Source organism: Pseudonaja textilis, chromosome 5 (genome assembly GCF_049901715.1).
Source record: "Pseudonaja textilis isolate UNSWEBS1 chromosome 5, rPseTex1.2, whole genome shotgun sequence".
Classification (NCBI taxonomy): domain Eukaryota; kingdom Metazoa; phylum Chordata; class Lepidosauria; order Squamata; family Elapidae; genus Pseudonaja; species Pseudonaja textilis.
This window is the reverse complement of record NC_141994.1, coordinates 33,280,398-33,303,969: the sequence shown is the minus strand read 5'-3', so window position 1 is coordinate 33,303,969 and position 23,572 is coordinate 33,280,398. Positions and strand designations below refer to the sequence as shown.

At 36.1% G+C, this 23,572-nt stretch overlaps 1 protein-coding gene across 2 annotated transcripts in view; it reads right to left on the bottom strand.

Moving 5' to 3' along the window:
• Nucleotides 1-23,572, bottom strand: part of TRHDE (thyrotropin releasing hormone degrading enzyme) — a 236,612-nt gene that overhangs the window by 112,092 nt on the left and 100,948 nt on the right. For both annotated transcript variants that reach the window (XM_026699463.2, XM_087934471.1), the window contains exons 4-5: nucleotides 12,226-12,380; nucleotides 6,779-6,892 (exon numbers count right to left, since the gene is read on the bottom strand). In XM_026699463.2, the coding sequence (XP_026555248.1) occupies nucleotides 6,779-6,892; nucleotides 12,226-12,380 (269 nt within the window). The remainder of the gene's footprint in view (nucleotides 1-6,778; nucleotides 6,893-12,225; nucleotides 12,381-23,572) is intronic.

The following is a 23,572-nucleotide window of genomic DNA, read 5'->3' as shown; positions in this document are numbered from 1 at the left end:
AATTGATTCCATGACTTTACAGTTGACGCAGCATAAAGAGATTGGTCTGTAATTTTCATCTAGGCTGGGGTCTTCTTTTTTGAAGATGGGGATGACCGTGGCTTGTGACCATAGTTTTGGCAAGGAGCTGGTCCTGAAAGATTTTTCAAAGATTATGCTTAGAGGTTCGGCTATAGCAGTGGGTAGCTTTTTAAAGAAGTAGGCACATATTCCGTCCGGTCCAATGGATAGAGATGGTTTTGGATTGCGTAGTGCTTTTTCAACATTGTCTTCTGTAAAATCGATATGTATTAGATCATTGTAGTTGTCTGTGGTTTGACTAGGAAATACTGGGCATGATCCATTGCTGTTTACAAATACTGACCCAAAGAATGTGTTAAAGAGGTTGGCTTTAATAGTGTCGTCGTTGCAGTCTTTACCATTAGGTCCTTTCAGGGGTGGGATGGGCCTTGAGTCTTTTAGTTTGTTGTTTACAAAATTGTAGAAAGCGTGGGTGGAAATGGTGCATAGAAGGTTTTCTTCTTGTTTAATGTGATAATTGGTGCATTCAGTGGTGGCATAAATTTTTGTATCGGCTTTGAAATTGGCAACGTGACCAGATTTGTTTTTCTGACAAAGTGATTTCTTTTTGGATTGAAGCTTCCTTATTGTTTTGGGTAATTTGTTTCTTCTGGTTTGGGGAGTTGTTATTGGTACATATTGTTTGATGACTCTTTTGACTTCAAGTAAAAATATGTTGTAATGGTCTTCTACAGTATTGCATCCAGTGAATAGAGATTGCCAATCAAGGGATGAGAGATCGTTGTCTATAAGATCATAGTTGCTTTTTTTGAAGTTAAAACTGGGGATTCCATCGTTGTGATGATTTTTGTGTGGACATATATTGAGACAAAAGTCAATCATGTTGTGGTCACTGTTGGAAAAGGGTTCTTTAATTTGTATTCCATAAATTGAATTCAAACTATTGCAGAAAATGAGATCGAGGCAGTTGTTAAGTCTAGTGTTGTTGGTTACTAGTTGTTCGAGTCCCAGATTTGTTACTGCATTGTAGAAGGCTGCATGTTTGGGTTCAGTTGTACATTTGTTAAGGGTCCAGTTAATATGAGTTAGATTGAAGTCACCAAGAAAAAGTGTGTGGGCAGGAAGCTGCCCATGTTAGTAGTGTATTTAGCTTGTTTGCATGTTCAATGTCATAATCAGGGACTCTGTATCATAGAAAGAACTGAAATGTGATATTTAAGGACAATTCACAGACAATGGTCTCAGGAAGAGCAAGCTCTTGGGTAACTTGGATGTTTTTTAGATGTAAGGACTTTTTATAGAAGATAGCAACACCACCTCCTCTACGGATTTCACGATCTGATCGGTAAACATGATAGTCTCTTACTGTGGTAATGGAGTCAGGGAGAGATGCGTTGAGCCATGTTTCCAAATATAATGTTGAATTTAGCCGTATTTAGTAAGAGGAGAAATTCAGGCATTTTATTTGCAAGGCTTCTTGCATTGAGTAGCTTGCGGTTGGAATAGAGGTAGTTAGGGCTGTGCATATCTAGTTTTGAGTGATGTTGGATTGGATGGGGTGAGGTTGAATGTGGATTTGTGGGTTGTGTGACTTTCTTTTGATGCAATCAGCTCTGTAGTCAATGTATAGGTCCTTTTCTCATTGTCTAGACGGTTTTTGAGTTCTACGTGGAGTTCACGGGAGCAGATTCTTTGCAGTATGGATAAGTCTGGTCTTGAGCGAAGTTTTTTGTGGTTGGGATTGGTTTTTGTAATGGCGTTTATTATATGAATGAATATGCATTTGCTGAACTCATTTTTGCATACAACTCTACAAAATCTTGGGGCCACAGAGCCATCATTGTATTTGTACCCATGGCCATCTCTGGTTATCTCAATAATATCTTCAGGAGAGATGTTTGTTGTATTAGAGTTGCTTATGATATCATGAACTTTGGTGATGTCATCTGATTCGTTGGTGTCTTCGAGACCAAATAAGATGACATTTGAATGTTTCTGTTCACATTCCATGGTGTCTCTGATGAGTAAGGACATATTATTTGTGGAGTTATTTGAAGGGATAGTAATTGTTTGTGGCTGTGGTTTGGTGGTTATTTTTGGTTTTAGTTGTGATTGTAGTTGAGGTAGTGGATTGGTTGTTGTGGGATTTGATTTTGAGCTGATAGGTACTCACTTATCTGTGCTATATTTTTTTTCAAGAGAAATTAGGCTTGCTTGTATAGTTGTTTCAAAACATGTTGCTAAGCATTCTTCTATTGAGTGAATGAGTGATTCTGTGCTTTCAACTCTGCCAGGTAAGGTACTCAGTTTGTTTAGCTTAGGAGAACATGATGGAAAAAAGAAAGTATCTGAATTTTTAACCATATCAGCTAGGTTTTTGTTTGCATTTAGGCAGGCAGGGCAGGCTAGATTTTGTGATGGATTGCTTCAATTCATTCCAGGGAAGATGAAAGAGATTGCATAATTGCTAGAGTTCAGAACTTAAATCTTTGATTAAAAGTTTGGTTTTTCCAGCAATCTTATTGGATAAATCAAGGCAGGATATTTCAAGGAGCTTGTTATGCTAAAACCTTTCCTCTTGATTCAAATTTTTTTCTTTTTCCTGAGAGAAGGTTATGCTGTTAATCTGCAGTATATTGATAATTTTAGGATGTGTAAGCATGTTAGACACATTTTATTACAATATATTATCTCCATAAACTATGAATATTTTTAAAGTGACACAGTTAAGGAAAAGTCATAGTAGCCTTCTTAAAAAAGAAGATTAAGGGAGCAATAGGAGAATTCAATGCAACTGTCATCACTGATGTATTCTGTCTTGACTCATCCAATAAAGTTGTTAACAAAGCAAAACTTTTATGAGCGAAAGAGAGAAGGCCATTGAGTCCTTTTAAATGCTTTATCAGCACTGAGTGTAGTAGTGCTTACTAAAGCATTTGACACTTGGTATTTTATGGATAAAAAGGGAAATCATTCACTAGCAATTCCCTTTGTCATAGTCTTCTCCACTGCATTCTACTAACACAGACATTCAAGGACAAAAATAATGTCACCTCCTTCTAAGTGGAAGCAGAAAAAATAAAGAGCTACAGATACTATCTAGATAGGACTACATCCTATACTTCTATTAAAACAATCTAAAGAACTCTAAAACAAAATACTCTGATTAAAAATGATGAAAAGAAAGACAATATTTATATTTTATTTATCGCAAGTTTGTTATTGTATACAAAAAAATCATTTGGGGAAATCCTATATGAGGAAAATGTTTTAGTTTTCCAGTGCATGCCAAAAATATCCATAATCAGTTGAGCCAAGACTAGGCAAGAAAAATGCAAAACAGTTTGTTATGTTATGTGAAAGGTAATAAAAAGCTTTAAACTTAAGAGGATGTGAAAACAAATTAACTATTTGAAGGGGTTTTAATCTTAGTGTGGAATAAAGGCTCTCTACAAGCTGTCACACACTGAATATTTGGTAAACTTCAATCAAATTTAATCCAGCTAAGGAATAGTACAATGTATTCTTTATTATGAAAACTTTAGGGGAAAAGTTTTAGAAATCCTTGAAGCAACTCAGTTATTTAAAAAAAAACCCTGATGATATTACTCCCACTGAAATATTTCTAATCATAAAAATTTAAAAAAAAACCCTGATGATATTACTCCCACTGAAATATTTCTAATCATAAAAATACACACAGATGATGCTATCCATTTTATGATGTAAAACACAAAAAAGTGGTAGTAATCACAAGAAATTGAAGGCCAACTCTGAAGGCCAGTTCATACACCGACTTTTGTTCTTTAATCTTCCTGCCTTCTTTGAATGTCTCATCATTTTTATCCAATTACAATATTCTCAATTTTTGACTTCCTCACAACATATCCTTCACTTTTAATTGATTTTGTTTCTTCATGCTCAGTTCTAGTCACTCCTTAACTACAGTATTTTTCTTAACAGTGTAAGAAAGAAATGTTTTATTAGTCACATATTACTCTTACTGCACTCACATTTATAGTGGGCAAAAAAATCCCATAACCAAACCCTATTCCCTATAACCTGGATATCTGAAGGGTCACTTGTCTCCATGAATTTCTGCCCACTGACTATGTTCCAGCAGAAAAGGTGTGTCCGTCTCCCCATTAAATATTGTCATCTTGTGGGACCAAGGAAATGTGCTTCTCTATTGCAGCTCCCACCCTCTGGAAAAGCATCCTTCAGAGTTAAAAGTGGGGTCTTTCTTAGAATTCCAGAAAGTTTTGAAAACCGGTCTTTAGCCTCAAGCCTGCAGTTGACGTTTGTTTTATCTACAGCCCTTGTTTTGTTGATTTTGTTATTTTAATCTGAGTTATCAGTCTGATTTAATGTTTTAACTTTTTATGTTTTTTCTACTTTTGTATGCTTCCCAGAGTCATTTGGAATGTGATGGCTAATAAATTGAATTAATTGAAAAAAAATGGAAGCAGAGCTTTCCTTCAAGTCAAATAAAAGAAAAGGATGGCTGATTACATTAAAGACAGCAAAGAACAAGCTCTGATGCAAGTTTAACTTGGAACTTATTGAATGTCCAGGAAACAAAACATGAATATTTAAATAATATAATAAAAACAAGAACAGAATTCCAGCAAGAAAAAACATTACAGGGTCAATTTCTATACAAGATTGAGAGGAAAGTGGATAAAGATAAAACCTGGCAATAGCTTACAACTGGAACTTTACAGAAACTGAAAGCTTGATTTGGGATGCTCAATAGCAAGCTATGTAATCTCAGGCACTCAAAATTTTAAAATTATTGATTTTTAATGATTCCAGATAGAGATTGTGCGAAAAGGCAGAGCAAACAGTAAATCTTACACTCAGCTTGTTCAAGATTCCACAAATTGACTATAAACAATGACATAATACAGCTGCCAAAATGATTCACTAGAACAGGGCTGTCAAACTCATGGCCTGCGGCCTGGATGCATCATGTGCTGGCCACACCCATGCCTTGTTTAGTGAAGGAGAAAAAAAAATCATACGTCATGTGACAACACCATGACAACGCGAGCTTGACACCTCTGCACTAGAACATCTGTAGAAATTAACATGTCCCAGTAATGAAAAATATGTAGGAATATAGAATTAAAAAATTAGTAAAAAATGAGCAGGATTTCTGCATACAAATTGATAGAGCCTTGCCCTATAAAACACCAAATTAAACTGTGTGAAAAAGAAAGTGTGAATAATTGATGTGGCAACACCTGGGGATAGTAGAATAGAAGACAAAGAATTGGAAAAGATTCAAAATAAATAAAGTATAAGGATCTAAGAATTAAAATTGAAAGTTGATGACATAAACTGACTAAAATGGTCCCTATTATTGGCATGGAGTGCCAATAATAAAATATTGGGTGGCATTTAGAAAATACACACATTGACAAAATGTCCATATGTCATTATGAAAGGCCACACATTATTCTATAATATTTCCCTGTAATAAAATTATTACAATCTATTAGATTCCATTGCATTACATTTTGAAGAATGTGACAAAAATTTAAGAAGTTCCTTTTTCTGTTAGGGGACAGGAGAATACTTACTTTCATGCCTTTTTTTTTCAAATAAATGTACATTTGTAAAAGAGTTATCAGATATGATAGAGATTTAATTTGTATTTTTATAACAAAAGCATATCTGTAAAAATATAAAAAGGTAAGGATGACAAACTGCACAAAATTAAATTTGAACATATCCTTCAAACAAGATAATATCTACGCGCAAGTATTCTTAGGGAAATACAATGAGATGTTTAAAGTATCTATTTTATTTATTGGTAATCTTAAGAATCACAGAAATTTGATAGGACCTTTGCTTTACATTATTGTTTATAGGAGAAATGGTCTTGAGTGTAGAAGTAGTTAATAATAAATTATAAAATAATCTAGATTATAATTTAAATAAAAATAAGACTTATTTCTTTTACAATAAATGGGAAATTTCAGTTATCATTTGTCTCTGGAGATTCTCAGTCATATAGGTCAAGGTTGTCCCAAAGGTACTTTTTCAAGAGGCAACTGGTTTTTCTTTGAAGACATTTTGTTTCTCATTCTTCAGCTCTTTTCTTTTGAAACAAAAACCAGAAAGTCCAGTTGCCTCTTGAAAATACACCTCTGGGACACATCATTTGGTATTTCCCCAGTGCTCTCAAATAACATGACAGACTTTCACAGTACCAGATATTTGATCTAGGTCGGTAGGTAGGTAGGTAGATATAGATAGGTAGGGAGAAATAGATAGATAGATAGATAGATAGATAGATAGATAGATAGATAGATAGATAGATAGATAGATAGATAGGCACTCCACAAACACATCCAGATAGACACATAAACATACACACATACTGAAAACTACAGCAACATACCCATCAGTCACCATGAGCAATGACTGGCTTGAAGTAGATTTTACTTTTTTTATTATATTTTTCTATAATAGCTCCAGTCAAATTTTTCCTAATCTATTGAGGTTAGACTTCCCAGAACTCGTAGGAAGCATAACCAATCGAAAACTATCAAAATTCATGCTCTAGAAACAGTGGAAGCTGAAGTCTCACCATGTTGAAGTATATTAACCTAGAGAATGATCGCAATATATGCTGCTGCAGATGTATGTGTGTTATATGCTTGAATTACAACTCCCTGAAGTTGGTCAAGAGTATGAAAGGAAACTAACTTTTTAGGAGATTTTACATAATAAACCTTAATAATCTTACCAAATTCCAGCCTGGATAGAGATAGTCAGTTCCAACAAATTCAAAATAGTGAGCAAAGCCTTCTTTTAGCCACACATCTTCCCACCATACTGGAGTTACAAGATCACCAAACCACTGAAAAATAAATTCAGCTTGATTAAATTGTTTTTGTTTATAGTATTCATTTCTGTACATTCTATTTCTATAATCAAGTGGAATGAATTCTTTGCAACAATACTGAAAAAGTGATTGTACAAATTATGAATGCTTATTTTTGCTTATCTTACCTCATAAATGTTATAAAAAATTCAACACAAGCTGTCCCCATAAAAGGTTATCAGGATAACTGCATCCTATACAACTTTTAATTTATTTCCTTTACAACAGTGATAGGCATCTATGAGGGATTTTTACGAAGAACCATAGAATCATATGATAATACAGTGATGATAACAGAATAGCTATACCTGAAATGATCTGGTTCATTTTGGGGGAGGTTTGGGGGACAGCTAAGAGTAAGAATGGGAGCCAGAGGTGTCTGTGAGATACATACAGGGGTGGAATTCAAATGTCTTAACAACCGGTTCTGTGGGCGTGTCCTAATTTATGGGTGTGTCCTAATTTGTGGTGGACATGTGACTGGGGTGGGCATGGCCATCTGGTCATGTGACTGGCAAACTGAATGTAGGTGGTCCTCGCTTAATCACCAGGTCCTTGCTTAATGGCCAATTGCTTAGCAAGTGTTCTAATTTACGACTGACCTCCACAGAGCTACTTGGCCTGTTTTTGGTGTTTTGTCAGACACACACACACACACACACACACACACACACTTGTGACCAGTTACAACATCCCACACAGTCTTGTGATTGAAGTTTTCTGTTTTTTGCCAGTTTCCAACAATTCCTCTGGTTTCTGGTTAAAAATGCCCATTGGGGAAAAATTGTTTTTTTAACAACCAGTGTTTGCTTAATGACCACAAGGTTCACTTAACGACCATGGTGTTTGCCTAACCCAGGGGACTGCAACCTTAAAAACTCAAAGAGCCATTTTTCTATTTCCTTTTAAACAGGTATCTCTGTCTCTGCCTTTCTTTCTTTCTCCCTCTTTCTCATCTCTCTCTCTGTCATCTCTTTCTCTTTCTCCCTCTCTGTTTCTCATTTCTCTTTCTCTCTCTCATCTACAACTGCTAAGATTGGAAGCTGTTTTTTTTATAATCCTATTTCTTGCAGTTTTTTTCACACACATTTGTGTATATGTATCCAATATTCTTTCTTCCTTTCCACTATGTATTCAAAATGGGCAATGATTTTGTGTGTGTGTAGCATGTGTATATGTCATGTGAAGGGATACTTTGCCTGGCCGCTCCCCTCCCAGCCATTTCTTGTCACACCCAGCCTCAACTTATCTATAGTTCTATAAAAATGTTGTTCACCTTTTTTTGACTTTATTATCTACGTGCTATAGATGTACTTTCATGGACCACTGAAAGGAGGAAATGGCTCACATGCTTTGCCCAAGAGTATGATAGGCAACAGGCTTTCAAGGAGCCGCCAGAAAGAAGGGGGGGCAATGTATTTTCCAAAGCACCAGAAGATAAACAAGAAGCAATGACTAAGACTAAGGAGAAACTTCCTGACGGTGAGAACAATCAACCAGCCTGCCACCAGAAGTTCTGGGTGCTCCAATGCTGGAGAATTTTAACAAGACACTGGACAGCCATTTCTCTGAAATGGTATAGGGTTCCCCCCAAGGTCCCTTCTTAGTGTTATTCTGACATCTTTCCTAGGACCTCTATTCAGATTTTGGCATCCTCAGAGTTTTCCTGCCTGAGCAGGGGCTTGGATTAGAAGACCTTCCTTTCAGCTCTGTTAAATACACCTGTATTTATGCTCTAGACTATAGCTATGTAAATCCTGAAAAATACCTGGGTAAAAGAAAGGCAGTAGAATCACTCTAGGTGTAAGGACAGTGTAAAATATTAATATATCATAAATAATGGAACAATTAAAAATAATAGCACAGAGTTTTCTCTCCCCCCTTTCCTTCCTATTTCTTTCTTTCTTTCTTTCTTTCTTTCTTTCTTTCTTTCTTTCTTTCTATTTCTCTTTCTTTCTCTCCCATTGGTTTGTTTTTCTTTCTTGCTCTCTTTCTTCTCTCTCTCACTTTCCCTCTCTCTATCCCCTCTCTGTGTATCTCTCTCTCTCTATGTGTCTCTCTCAAAGCTGACTGGGCCAAGCCAGCAAGTTCAAACTGGATGAACAACGATCATGGAAGCATCCCTTTAAGCGACCAACCCTCCTCCCCCTTCCCCTCCTCCTCTCGCAACTGGCGGCTATGGTAGAGCCATGTGTGTGTGTATGTGTGCGCACACACACATGGGAAGATGCTCGAGCGAGTGCCAAAGCACAGCAAAACCGGGCAGCTGTGGCTGGCAATTGTTGTTCAGCCAGTCTGGATTCCAAAACGAAGAAATGAAAGTAGTGAAGAGCACCAAGGAAGGAGAGCTTGTTGGCTTGGCCCAGCCGTGGATTTGAGGGAGGGAGGGAGAGAGAGAAACACAGAGAGAGAGAGTTGGGGAGGTGTGTGTGTGTGCACGCTTTACCTTTTAAAATTCTTGATTTTCTTTATCTTTTAAAAATCATGGTAATGTCCTTCATTTATGCCCTCTTTAAAATATTCATAACATGTTTTGAAGATGAGGCATGTGATGAATAACACAATTATCCCAAGGGGGGGGGAAGAACATTGGTTTGTTGAAGCTCAACAGGAAGTTGAAGACTTAATTTCCTGTTCCTGTCATGCAGCTTTTGCATGGATGAAATTTCTCCTCCTGTTGCGTGGGAGATTGGTTGGGGCTGTGGAAACTGGAAGGGAGCATCTTGCTTCTGGAATTACCACAGTAATATAGTTTTCTTTTTCATTCTCCCTCCCTCTTTGTTTCTCATCTCTCTCCTCCATGGCAAGAGCAGCAGCGTCAGGCAGTGTCTCGGGAGAAAAGTCGTGCCCCCCCCACATATTCCTCTCGTCTTGCCTTGAGTAGCCTCACGCAGCACCAAACTTAGCACCAAATTTAGCGCGCTTCACAAATGAGGGATCATTTGTGAAGCGCACTAAGTTTAAAGGTGCCGCACAGTGCATACCCCCCATATTTCCCTTGTCGTGAGCAGGCTCGTGCTGCGCGGCACCTTTAAACTTCGCGCATTTTACAAATGAGAAGGGGATTCCAGTGCTATTGTCACCACATGTGTGAAGCGTGCCTCCCCCACCCCATATTTCCCTCGCTGCAAGCAGCCTTCCCATCCTCGCTTCCCCAAGGGGGAAGCATAGCAGGAGGAAAGGCAAGCTGTTGAACCACAGCCCAGGGCTTGCCATACCTGGGGGGGGGGGGATTAAGCAGCAGCAAGACAGGAATGGCGATAATGGTGCCCAAGGAACGCAATACCATCGATTCTGGTGACATTGGGGCTTCCAGGACCAGACCCCCTCTCACTGTCCGTCAGCTGTTTGTGTGGGCAAGGAGGAATGAGGCTGACGGGGAGGGGCCAGCCAGGGGTGCGATTTGCCGGTTCTCTGAACTGCACAGAATCATAACATCCGGTTCTATAGAACCAGACAGAACCGGTAGAAACCTACCCCTGGGTACACAGGAAACATATACAGATTGTCCTCTCTTCCTTTATAATATCAGGAAATGCTAAACCTCTGTATGTTATTTCTGAAATAACAGACTATGTACTTCCTAAATAAAAGAATGAAATGAAATGATCATTCGACCAAACGTGTTCTTTAAATATTTAAATAATTGGAAAGAAAAGACCATGATCATGTTTCATAAGGATATTTTTGGTCTTAATAGCAAGATACTTAAATACTGCTTCTTTCTAATTCCAGAACAATCTACTGCATAAGTCAAAGCACAGCATATCAAAAGAATATGAATATCACATTGAAAACTTTCCTAATGTACTGGGATCTGACTTAGGCATGCTTACAGTCATTGATTAATCAATACTAATTTGTTCACTGATATTATGGCATCTACCTCATCTGAGACAGGATTCAATTTATTATCAAATAATTATTCATGATTGCATTAAAATTTATGCTATTTTTTCTAAATAGTTTTAGATTTGGTGACTTTGGGACTTGACAGAGCTCATTTATGCCATTTAAATAATCTAGGGATATTTTCTGTAATCCTAAATCCTAAAGCAGCAGTCGCCAACCGGTGGGCCATGAGAAAATGTTGGTGGGCCACAGAGAAATCTCACCCCCAGAGCACCCCCCAAGCAATTAATCCAGGCTGTGCAGAAACACATGGCCCGAGTGAACCCTCCCCTCCCACTCACTTCTTACCCAGTAAACTTGCCTGATAAATTGCTATTTTTCCTTTTTCCGACCATCATCTGTTCTGCTGTGCCAGGAAATTTAGATTAGCTAGGAAGCAGGAAATGGTTTCTTGCTCTCTAGCTAGTCTTTAGATCTTCAGCTCAGCATAGCCAAACCTCCCTTAGGACTGAAGGTTTACTTGCAAGCAAATTCAGTGCAGACTCAGGGAAAGCAAATTTGAGAGAGTGAGCTAGCCAATGGCAGATATATAGATCAATGAATGATTCTGTGAGAAACTCACAGAGTTGAGAAATATTCTTTTATTAAATCTATTTAAGGATTTTTGTGGTTGTCTTACAATTCTGAATATGTGCACTAGTTCTTTTTATTTATAATAGTTAAAACTTAGCAAATTATTGTACCTGGTAACTAAACATAAGCAATATCTCAGGTAGAATTCATAGTAACAATACAGAGTTTTGATAACTAACCATCACAAAGCACCAGAGTTCAGGAAGCTGTTCTCTAAATTTCCAATTACAATAGGAATTTTAACACTTTGCAAGAGGATATCAGTAAGACAGTCAATCAGTAACCATTGTTCAGCATTTTCTAGTAACCTAAATATGCTTCAATATTATGATCACTTTTATCATTTACCTGATGCAAATCTGAGAAATTGGTAGGTTGTCTTGAGAGAAGCTCCAATCTGAGATCAATATTAGGAAGTTCAGGTTTATGGAAGCTCCCCACAGAGTAATTTGGAAGAGAGCTGGCGATAACTAATCAGAGCTATTGGAATATCATTTTGTATCTCTATAGCAAATATGACCATATTAACTCTATTTAAAGGGGGAAATGCTCCTGTTATTTTGTGTATCTGATTTAAAGAATTTGTATGAAACTGTTTATGTGTAAGCGTATTTATGAGTTCTCATTCCATTAAAGATAGGTTAAGATTTATTTCCAACTGATTTCAATAAGAGTTAAATACACCTTAAATTTATCTCAAGAAATAAACAAGATTTAAAAGTGCTCAGCTTAAGTTCATCACTATATGTTCACATTAAAAATCTTGGGAAATAGTTAAAATGTATTTCATTTATAAGATAGTTAAGATATTGTTTATGTCCTACCTGATGGCATAGCTCATGCACAATGACCATGGTGACATCCAGTAAATACGATATGGAAGAAATGCTTGAATCCAGGAGTATCCTTTGCTCCACAAAAACATTTAATCCCCAGTTCTCCATTGCAGCATAAGGATGCTTAGGCACAGCTAACAGATCTAGAAACAGAATGAAATGTACTTTAACAAGATTGTGGGCTTTAAAACGTTCATTAATTAAAAATGATGGGACATGAGAACAATTCTGAAATGCACAAATCAAAACATCAACATTCCTCAGAAATACAACTCTGCTTGATTGTTTAGCATATATCATGTCCTAAGAATTGAAATACATTATACTCATTAAAAATTCACCAGTGTTACCCATCATTGGAACAGATCAGAAACTCATACTTCAGCATTAATAATTATATTAAAAGGCAATTTTATAGAACTTAAAATTTGGCATCTGAATACAAAGAAGCAACTATTCATATTTATCTATATCAAAAATTCAGTTTTATTACAATGAAATTTGCTAATTAGAACAGAAGGTATTATTGTCACTTAGTTGTTCCAAATCCATGAGTCTAAATACGGAAAATCTTGAATTCAAAGCTAGTGTGGTAATTTAAAGGTTTAGCCAATGAGATTATTAAACTGCATTATTTTTCTTGTATATATTTCTACAATTTGTAATCTTGTGCATATGAGTTGTACGTTATTTCCATGGCTTTCCATTTGTTCATGAGAATAATGTCTAAAATATAAATAATGTGCCTGGCAGGCTTTATACTTAAAACATCTGAATATTCATTTTATTTTGCTTGCATTACATGTCATACACACAAATGCACTAACATTATTCACTAATGGAAATACCTTGATGCTAGTTGCATGTTTGTATGAATCATGAAGTACATTTACTTGTTACTGGAAATTACAAGCAGTACACAAGTAAGAGCAACTTAATATATAAAATGCATACTTTGTGGTTTTGTGTATCTGTGCATATGTGCATATGTATTAAATATACTGTGTGTGTATATATATCTATATATCTATATATCTATATCTATATCATCTATATCTATATCTATATCTATCTATCTATCTATCTATCTATCTATCTATCTATCTATCTATCTATCTACACACACAATATATATACAATATACACACCCAATATACACACACAACATATATATATGTTCTGTCTCGCCTTTCCTCTTTCCGAAAAGATGAAAGAGTACAAACTCTCACAAACACAGGCAGGCAAGCTGGCTCGGACTTCACAGAGTTAATTCTTTGGAACTGATAATATTCTTGGCATTCCAACACGTCCTGCCTACCAAGTCCGAACTGATAGCAAATAAAATTTTACTCACAGAAAATCACAAGGCAGTCCACAAAGAAAATCTGAAGTACAAAGTTTCAAGAGAAAACACACCCACACTGTGGGGTGTGGCTCAATGACTTAGTTCACTCTCTGACCTTCCCATGCCTCCTACGTTGCTGCTCACATTTCTCCCTACGACGCTGCTTAGGATCGAGCCAACACTCTTCCTCTTTACTCCCTGTCAGGGGCTGTTCTGATATGCCTTCCTCCTGATTAATCTCAGGCTGTTCCTCTTGGTTGTCTAATGGAACCTGAGGCATTACCAGGGAGGAAGGTCCTGGGGAGGAAAGCATTGCCAGAGAGGAAGGTCCTGGGGAGGAAGGCATTCCCAGTTCCTCCTCCTCATCTTCCAGGTCCTCTTCCTCTGACAGCATAGGCTCGGGAATCGGGGCCACAACATATGTATATACACACACACACATATACAGTATATATAATACATATATACTGTATATACATATATGCATAAAAATATATACTTTTCTGTCAACAAGCAATGGGAAACCATGTTAAACTCCCCAGCATATTTTTGAATATGCTGGCTGTTTACTCAGTGCATTCTGGACTGCCAGTGTGATGACCCAGGGTGGGATACAAAACAAACATAGTCACAGAAAACAGGTGATACAAAACAAACACAGTCACAGAAAACAGGTGAAACCCCTTTTATTCCTTCATAGTCTGCAACAGTTGTGCACTAGATTTGAGACTTTTCTGCACATGACTATAGTTTGAGAAGCTGCTGTCAGAAATCACCTTATTTCTTAGCAGAAAATGTATTTATTGCTTGCCTTAGCAAATACATTTCCAACGAATGTATTCCTGGACTAGCTTCTTTATACTCAGTTCCTGCTCAAAACTGAGTATTTCATGGATTATTTTTCTATAATCCACTAAATTGTATCCTTTTCTTCCTCTCCTCAGGAAAATCCTTTCCTCAAAAAACTGTGTTAAAGTACAAGTTTTACATCTCTTACAGAGTTTTAGCCATTAGCTTCTGTGCAAGCAAACAGAACTAATTGATCTATATAAAATAGCCATATGTAGTCCTATTTTGCTAAATAAACCATAGGAATTCCTGCTGTTCCATGTATATTATTGTGTGAAAGAATGCATCAGTCCATTTCCTCAGGCTGGGCTTCCTTAAAATATAACTCATTTCATAATCTCAGGACTTTTTTCCCCTCTAGATATTAGTATGTTCTTAGACCCCAAAATCATTTGGTACATGAATAATTTCCGCAAACACTGGTGCATTTGCTTAGTTCCATTTTAGGAGACTGACTGGGAATCTATAAAATATGCTTCGTCTGTCATACTGCTAGATAGCCTTCAGCTGCTACAATGTAATCTAGGCCTGGTTGTATGCACTGGCTCCATAATGTGAAAGGTGCAGAAAATTCCCAACTTCTGTTGTCTAATTTCTTTTTCTTGGGAGAGAAGGAGAGAGTTTGGTATGGTGATCAAGGCACTAGCCTAGAAACAAGGCGATTGTCAGTTCTAGTCCCACCTTAGGCTGAAAGCTGGCTGGGTAGCTTTGGACCAGTCACTTTCTCTCAATCCAACTCAAAAAGTAAAATGAGTAAAAATGAGTATGTTAACATTCTAAGAGGTAAAATGTATTCATATCCACTTTGCACATATTTAAAAGAAAGAAGCTTTTTTAGTCTTTGCTAACCAGTCATGTTATTGCACTTCCAAAAGTAATATATAAAATGAATAAATAAATGTGACCGGCACCAGCATAAAATAAACAAAGGGGACAAAATGGCACACATAAATGATTGTTTAATAAGAAACCTAGAGTGTTTCAGATTAAATCTTCTTCACGAACTCTTATTTCCTCAAACTACTATACTATGTGAGGAAAAAATCTTTATTCCAATTCCAATGAAACTTGTTTGGCTTTATATTAAACCATTTTTCTTCCTGTACTAAATGAGACATGGTGAGCCCAGCAAATATAGATATGTGACCATAGCTTAGTGAACAAAGAAAATGAAAAGGATCTGCTTATCCTAAAATAAAATGTCCATGAGAGGAAATATATTTTATGAGTTGATATAGAGAAAAGAATAAAAATATAGTTCAATAAACTGGGCAATGTTAAAAGGAACAGTCATTTTCACAAAATTACATAGATAGCAATTTAGTTTACGGAATATCTTATCCTCTGCTCCAAACAAAAGCTTGACACAGAGGGAAAAAATGGAATATATATTAAAACAAACATAATTAATGTCAGGGCCCCGATTTAAAAAAAAGAATGCCAAGAGATTCAGGCAAATATAGACATTTTTTCCATGTAAACTTGAGAAAACAGTTGCCTTATAGGGAAGATAGGCAGCACAAATATTAATTTAATGTAAAGCACAAATAATAAAATGATACATTAAAAAGAAGAGCAAATCTTCGTGCAGAATAAGACTAGATTCTGAAAAGGTAAGTTCTGCATTATTTTTCTGATGCAAAAAAAAAAAAATCAGAAAAGAACAGAGCTGCTGCCATCAGCATTGGAAAGAGCCTGCCACATCTGACCTTGATAAGGAAAACTTTCAACTTGTTTCAAACATTTAATACAATGATTATGGACAATCTATTATCTTCTGTAGGTGCAGATTCTGCACTAAACAACAGTTACCCAATCACAACCACTTTTTAACTACATTTAACTACTGTACTTGAATGAATGCAGAAGGATTCACCAAATGTCTATGGAGATTCTCAGTCACCCAGGTCAAACTTTGGGATTCACCAAATGTTAACATCCAGGTTTATGGTGCAGCTTAAAGCACCAGAAGAGTGGGACAATAATTGTCTTAATCTAGGTTGGATTCCAACTACCTGACTAAAGAACCAGTCCTGAACTCCACAGGCTCTTGATGTCCTGGCACTAGGCTCTTAAGGGAAAATTGAAATTCTGTTGATACCCAAATTTTCCCACTACTTAACCAAAGGAGGTCGTCTGAATTTTTGGAGGCCTCTTTGTTAGAAGATTTGGGATTCATGATCCTCAGAAGTGGACCTGCCTCAATTAATATATCCATATGGCACAACACATACTTTAGATTGCATTCTGAACAAGATTAAAGGATACTATGAAAATACTCTATTAGTACTACTGAATGCGTTAGTTTTGACTGACTGATAGAATATCTTTAAAACAAATTCTGCTAGTTTAGTTGAAAGCTCTGTTGAAGCTCTGACCTCTGCCTAAATCATCAAGGATAACTTAAGCCATCACTAAAATCACTCCCAGCAACCTTACTCCATATTATAGCACCCTGTCATCTTTTTGATACTGAGGTATGAAGGGGAATTCAGTGACAAGATTGATGTCTAGACAAAACAATGAAACATGCTATGAATACAGCTGAAGATAGTTAAGAATCCATTTGCAAACTTATTCTGTAGCATGAAAATCAAGTAATAGATCTCCCACACACACTGTTGTCAGTATAATGTCATTTTAAAGAACTGTTTCACTTGTGCATATAAAGTTGTCTAAATCTGCAGAAACTCAAAGCTTTTGTTTTGCTAGATAGATTGGATTAGTACACTAGTCAATTTATTATGGATACAATTCACATTGTATTGCCAGAGGATACGAACAAATTGTTGAGTCTGCAAAGCTATCATATGAACCTTTATCAGGTAAAATTCTAGAATTTGTCATAACTGATCATTTGGACTTCAGAAACTGATCTTTCAGTTTTATTTGCTTCTTTTTTTTGCAAACAAAAAACAAAAAAAGTGTCAAACTTCCAATATAAGGGCTTCCCATGCTAATAGGAGAGCAGAGCTAAGGTGCTCTGCAAGGATCCCCACAAGAAAGGGACCACACCCTTCCACATGAGCAACATTGGGGTTACTTCTCTTCAACAACAGCAACTGTTTGTTTATGCAGACTCTGTGTGCCTTGATTCCCAACTTGAAACTTTTATGATTTTGGACATGAACTGGCTGACAACTTTTATACAATGTTTGGACACTTGGATTTAGTTTGTGCTTTTGATTTTGGATTTGGAACTCTCTCAAGACAAGCCTGTTTTCTTTAGTGCGTATGATTTGCATTGCACTCTAATTTCCTTTACCACTATTTATTTGCTTCACAAATTTGTCAATAAAGTTTGTAACCCGCTCTCTCTGTGTTTTTGGGTGCTTGGCCTGAGACAGGACAAACAGAGAATAGGAGTATGATCATTGCTCAATATTTCAGTCATTCATTCATTTAATTTTCATTCTCAAATTCATCACTGGGCAGTTCTGGATCCATTCTTTCTACCTATACAATGGCTACACACTGAGAAATCTATAGAGAACTTCAAAGCAGGTGCCTTAAGATTCTGAAAAGCTATTCTGAGGAAAGATCACAGCAAACCATTTTGTCAAATGATTTCTACGTGCATAATAGCCATTGAAAATAGAGCCTAGAATAAAACCTCATCAAATTGGTTTAATCTAATGCCAACCAAGTCAAAACTAAGGATTTGAGAGTGCTGTAAACCTTCACTGTAGCATGTATAATCTATAACACATATAAAATTCATATACACATAATACACACACACACACACACACACACACACACAGAGAGAGATGAAAGTACTTCAATAAATACTATGCAATGGTAGCATTCCACATAACATACTTCACCAAATTTGATAATTTAAAAGAAAAGTAATTATTTTACAAGGAAATGGCTTTTGAAGGCTTCAGAGCTTTTAGCTGAAGTATGATTTTACAATTATACACTTCATACACCTACATTTACAAATTTATAATCAAGTACTCTTTCACCACAGCAATTTTGTACACAATATAGTCTCCAAAGTTAGTTCAGAAAAACTATTTAACAAAACTACTATGTTTCAATTATTCTGATATATTTATTGTTTCAGCAGTTTTATGAATGTGAGCCATTTGCAATTGTTTTAATATGAATGGATTTTCTTACTTCCCTTCAATCTTGTCTGATTTGGAGACTAGCTAAACAAGTCCCTGTAGTTTTCTTGGCAAAGTTTTTCAGAAGTGGTTTGTCTCCAGGGGTGGGATCCGACCGGTGTAACTACCAGTTCAGTGGCTATGTGTCGTGAGCGCATGCATGCTTCGTGCGCATGCACGTCTGATGCATGCTGCGCACACATGCAATTAACAAACTGCTGAGCTACCTGGACAGCTGAGCAGCACTGCACGTGGATGCACAGCATTTGAAAAAGCCCTTTTTCCCTGCTTTTTCACAAAGCAGCTGAGGGTGAAAAAGCAGGAAATAAAGGACAGGTAAGAGCCCGGGCAGGCGGATGGGCCAATACAGCAGCAGACACAGAACCGGTTCTGTGTCTGCTGTTCTTCAGAGCTACCAGTTCTACAGAGCCAACAGACCAGTAGAATCCCACCATTTGTCTCCTTCCTATGGTTGAGAGAAAGTGACCAACCCAAGATCACCCAGCGAGCTTTATGCCTAAAGTGGGATTAGATCTTATATTCTCTCACTTTATAGTCTAATGCCTTAATCATTACACTACACTGTCTCTCAAAATGCATATAAATAAATTTGTAGCACCCATATTTTCATATTCAAGTTCATCTAGTGGTTAAAGTACCAGGCTAGACAGCCAGAGACTGTGAGTTCAAGTCCCACGTTAGACATGAAAAGCCTTGTTGTGAGAAAATAGGAAGAGGCAGGTGTGTTAAATATATTTTCTAACTTGAGTTATTTGTAAAAATAAAAAGGTGGGACATAAATAAAATTATACAAGCTTATCCTCTTTCTCTATTTTATTCTTTTTCCTTTGTTTGCATTAAGTGTATTTTAATTTAAATAAATGGCAATCTAGCTTGTGTATCTAGTAAATGAATAGCTTTAATTGAAAACCACATTGTGTAGTATCTGGATAAACAGTTAAAGAATTAGGAAGAGAAGCTATGATATTTAGTTTCTGTATCTCAAAGAGGATACTATTCTACTACTATTTCTAGACATCAGTTTGTCTTTCCACAGTCTGTCAGCATATAACTCATTACCCCAGTCAACAGATCATTATTTTCCAAAATAAAGCATAGAAACTATTATTTTTCAGACCACTGGGTGTCTGAAAAAGCATTAAAATGCAGTCTGCATAATTTCAGTCATCATGGCATTAATCATGGCATTAAATATTTGCCTCAATTTGATAATTTTCAGCGTAAAAAAATTTCTGCATTTGCAAATTTTTAAATAGCAGTGGAAGAGATGGTACCCTATGCAAGGTATGCATGTTCTCAATTTCCCCTTTTAAGAAGCAAGTTCATCACTGAGCGGGGCGGGGGGGGGTTGGATACACTTAGAAAGTCTGTTAGGACATATAGATACAATCTTGTAACATCTCTTGATCTTGCTATAAACAGGAAGTGAGCTTCTGTCCCCATCCCCTGTCAAGCTTCTTTTTTCTAAAGTTGGCAGAGCAGAGCAGTAACTTCATCCAGTTGAACTGGATTGCTAGGCCTGGACTCAGCATCAGACACACAGTGTGGCACAGCAGGATAAAAATATTTACTGCAAATTAGAATGAAGCCATATTAGACAGTTTATATCATGGCAAGACCCATTACTTACTGGTCCTGCCTTTCTGGGCACATTTCAAAGAACTATGTCACCTATAATTCATCACTTTCTAATCAACAGCCATAGGTTGATAACAAACTTACATCCTCCTATGAGAATGATTATGTCTCAGTTTATCACACACCCTGTGACTATATATATATGAAGGTGCTGTGAGTACGTCGTGCTGTTGTAATATGTATATCACTATAGCATACTTTAGCAACAGCAGCATATAAAGAATATGTACTATAACTGAATTATGCTGCCTCCCCCCCCCCCCCCGGAAGTAACATTTTGAATATTATTTAATGTAATCACTGGAAAGAATCTTAAATGTTGTCAGGAGAGTGGGGGTGTCTATGATTATATATAAGAGAAACCATGGGACTCTGAATCTTGCTCAATACTTTTAAGCTACAGATAAGTTTTGTTTTGAAGCCGTTCATTCTGGAATAAACAAGCAGAACATAAATGAATAAACTGATGAAGAAGAAGAGTCAACTATCAAGATAAACTACAAGTAAATGTGAAATAATTCTAAAAAGCAGATAAGAGAGCCACAATGAACCTTAAATTCCAGGACTTTAACAATAATGTTTTTAATGGTACAGTTGTTTTATTAAAAATTTGGCAGAAGCTCAATCTCAGGAGTTTTCTTTGAATAAGAATGTGCTGATTGGTACTTGAAATGATCTGCTAATCTTAAAAGCTTAAACATAGTCTGTAGTTTATTGGTATGATGAAATATTTTATTGAAATTTTCACGACCATTTCTTGAAGTAACTAAAAAAAATCAGGTCTCATTTGTTTTCATATTTAGTTTGCAATCTAGACACTTCTTTATGTTACAACAATGGCTGAAAATAATTTTGCAACACTTTATTCATGAGGATCAATGAGGATTTTTTACCTAAAAAACCCTTTATGTTAGAAATATGTAAGACATTCTGAAAAATTTGGAACAACATAATGAAAAACAAGCCACGCTGATTTTCTTAGAAGCAATATGAATATGAATATATTGACAATATGAATTGGGCTTTCTTAGTCAAAGTTTTGGAAGACACAAATTTTGGGAAGAATTTTGTATATTAGGTAAGATTGTTTTATACTTCACAGAAAGCACAAATCATTGTTAATGGAGACCTAATAAAATCATATGAGATACAAAAAGGTGTTGTATCATTTCAGTGAAATTTGGTTAATCATCAAAATCTTCACTATCAAAATGTTCTTGCTTCCAGGACAGGGACGTGCCTCATTCATAGACATTACTTCTTGAAGGCATCTCAACCTTCAGATTGAGTAACCAGTCTAGATCCCCTCATCTCTCCCCTCACCCCACCATTTTATCAAAATAATATTATTTATGATTCTGCCATCACACAGTTGTATTTAACTTATTTTGACTTCTACAAAGAAGAAGAATCAGCAGGAAGCTTTTGCTGCTGGATTCAACAGCCATATTCCATGAGGCAGATATTTTGAATACCATATATCTATGCTGCACTAAAGTAGGAAAAGCCTATGTGAAGATCTTGCCAAATTTTAGATCTGCAAGTGGTAGAAAATTGCTTGAAAAACATCCCTGTCTCCTTCTGCAGCTTGCTAAATCAAGAGGAAGGCCAACCCATCAAGTCAACAAAAATGCTGCTATTCATAAATTCAGCAGAATCTTTGCTGAAATCTGATTATGTGTCTCCCTGAGCCCATCCTTCTGTGAATCAAAGGATCATGTTTATTTACCAAAGGCTTCTTCACCCTAAAATAAGCTTTAAGGAGTTATTTTATTTTATTTTATTTCATTTTATGGAACTTAAATAAGTTTTCACTTTTTACTTGATTTTTATAAAGATTAATAGTTTTCCAAATGTACCCAACTTCATATTATATTCAAACTGGAATAAAATTATTTAAGATGAAGTGCACGTGACATACAATGTCCAACTATTTTAGCATGATGCATATCCTTGAAGCTATCCCTAACACTGATAAACTATCATTATCTGCACTTATAATCTCATAACTAATGCTTTATTCACACATATTAGACAAATTGAGTTATCATTTTCATTAATATTATATGCAAGTTTTTCAGGTCGCTTTTTGAAGAGTACAATCTGTTCTAACACAATATCAGTAGAAGCAGTTTTATAACGTTTCTCACATTTTATTCCATAAAAAGAAATTTAGTCATTTCAGTTGCTGTTGCAGCTCATGTGGCAAAAAAACAACATCATAAATCCAGAAAGTAGTTAAATCAAAAAATCATAACTTTAAGCTACAATGATTACATATTCAAACTGGGCAAAAGCAAATACTGTGGAAACACTACACTATTGGTAACAACATATTCAGAGTGATCAAAGCTCAATGGCTGAATACATTAACATGTATAAAATTCTGAGTTAAACCATGACTATTGCTTAATAAAGGATCTTAACTAGTATAGAATTTAGATCTTTCTAGGCATATTCCTAGGCAAATCAAACAATTCTGGACAATATATATTGTTCTGGATATATTGCAATCTTTTTATGGATTCTGTGCCAGGTTTCCATTAAAATCAGAACACTGGTAAGTACTTAGGGTTTCTGTACAGAGTACAGTAATTTAAGTTCAGCTCATGATATCTACAGCAATAGCTATGGACAACAAATATGGATGATTCTTGAATGAATGGAAGACTCTCGTCCCAGCAATGTAAAGAACTTCAAGCTAGAATGATATATTCCTAATATTCATGAAATATTTCAGTTTCTTATATTCTTTAGTGTATGCACAGAAATATGAAAGCTTTATGTGATACCAGAAAAGTACAGGGGACAATTAAGAAAGAAATGAATTGACTGGATTGCAGAGGAAGAAGGGGGAAAAACTGTCGGAGTTTGTAGAGATCCAGCCAGCACACAAACAAATAATTCATCAGGATTCATTATATAGAAGAAACTTCTTTATCTACAATAATATAAATCACGATGCATGTATACAATACCCATGCAACTCTTGCAACGTGGTAGAGAGAAGAAGTAGCAACTACAAATACTCTCAAGCAAAGACTTATGAACACACAGCACAGAACAGTTAAGCTAAGCCATGCCCAGGCTCCCAACTGGCTCACATGGCTCACACAGCAAATCCTGTGTCTTAGTCACCAAACAGTTACTAATAAGGTGTAATGCTGTGCCAAATCTCTACAATATTGCCTGCTAAAATATTATGCTACTTAATAGGATAGATAAGAAATATAAGAATATATTCCCATGGAGCAGATAGTAACTTCTGCAGAGCATATTGGAATAACTCACATACTCATAAGGGCCAATCTATTCACAGAAGCATGTATATTTAGCCTTTTCCCCTCACAATTATGAAGTTACAAAA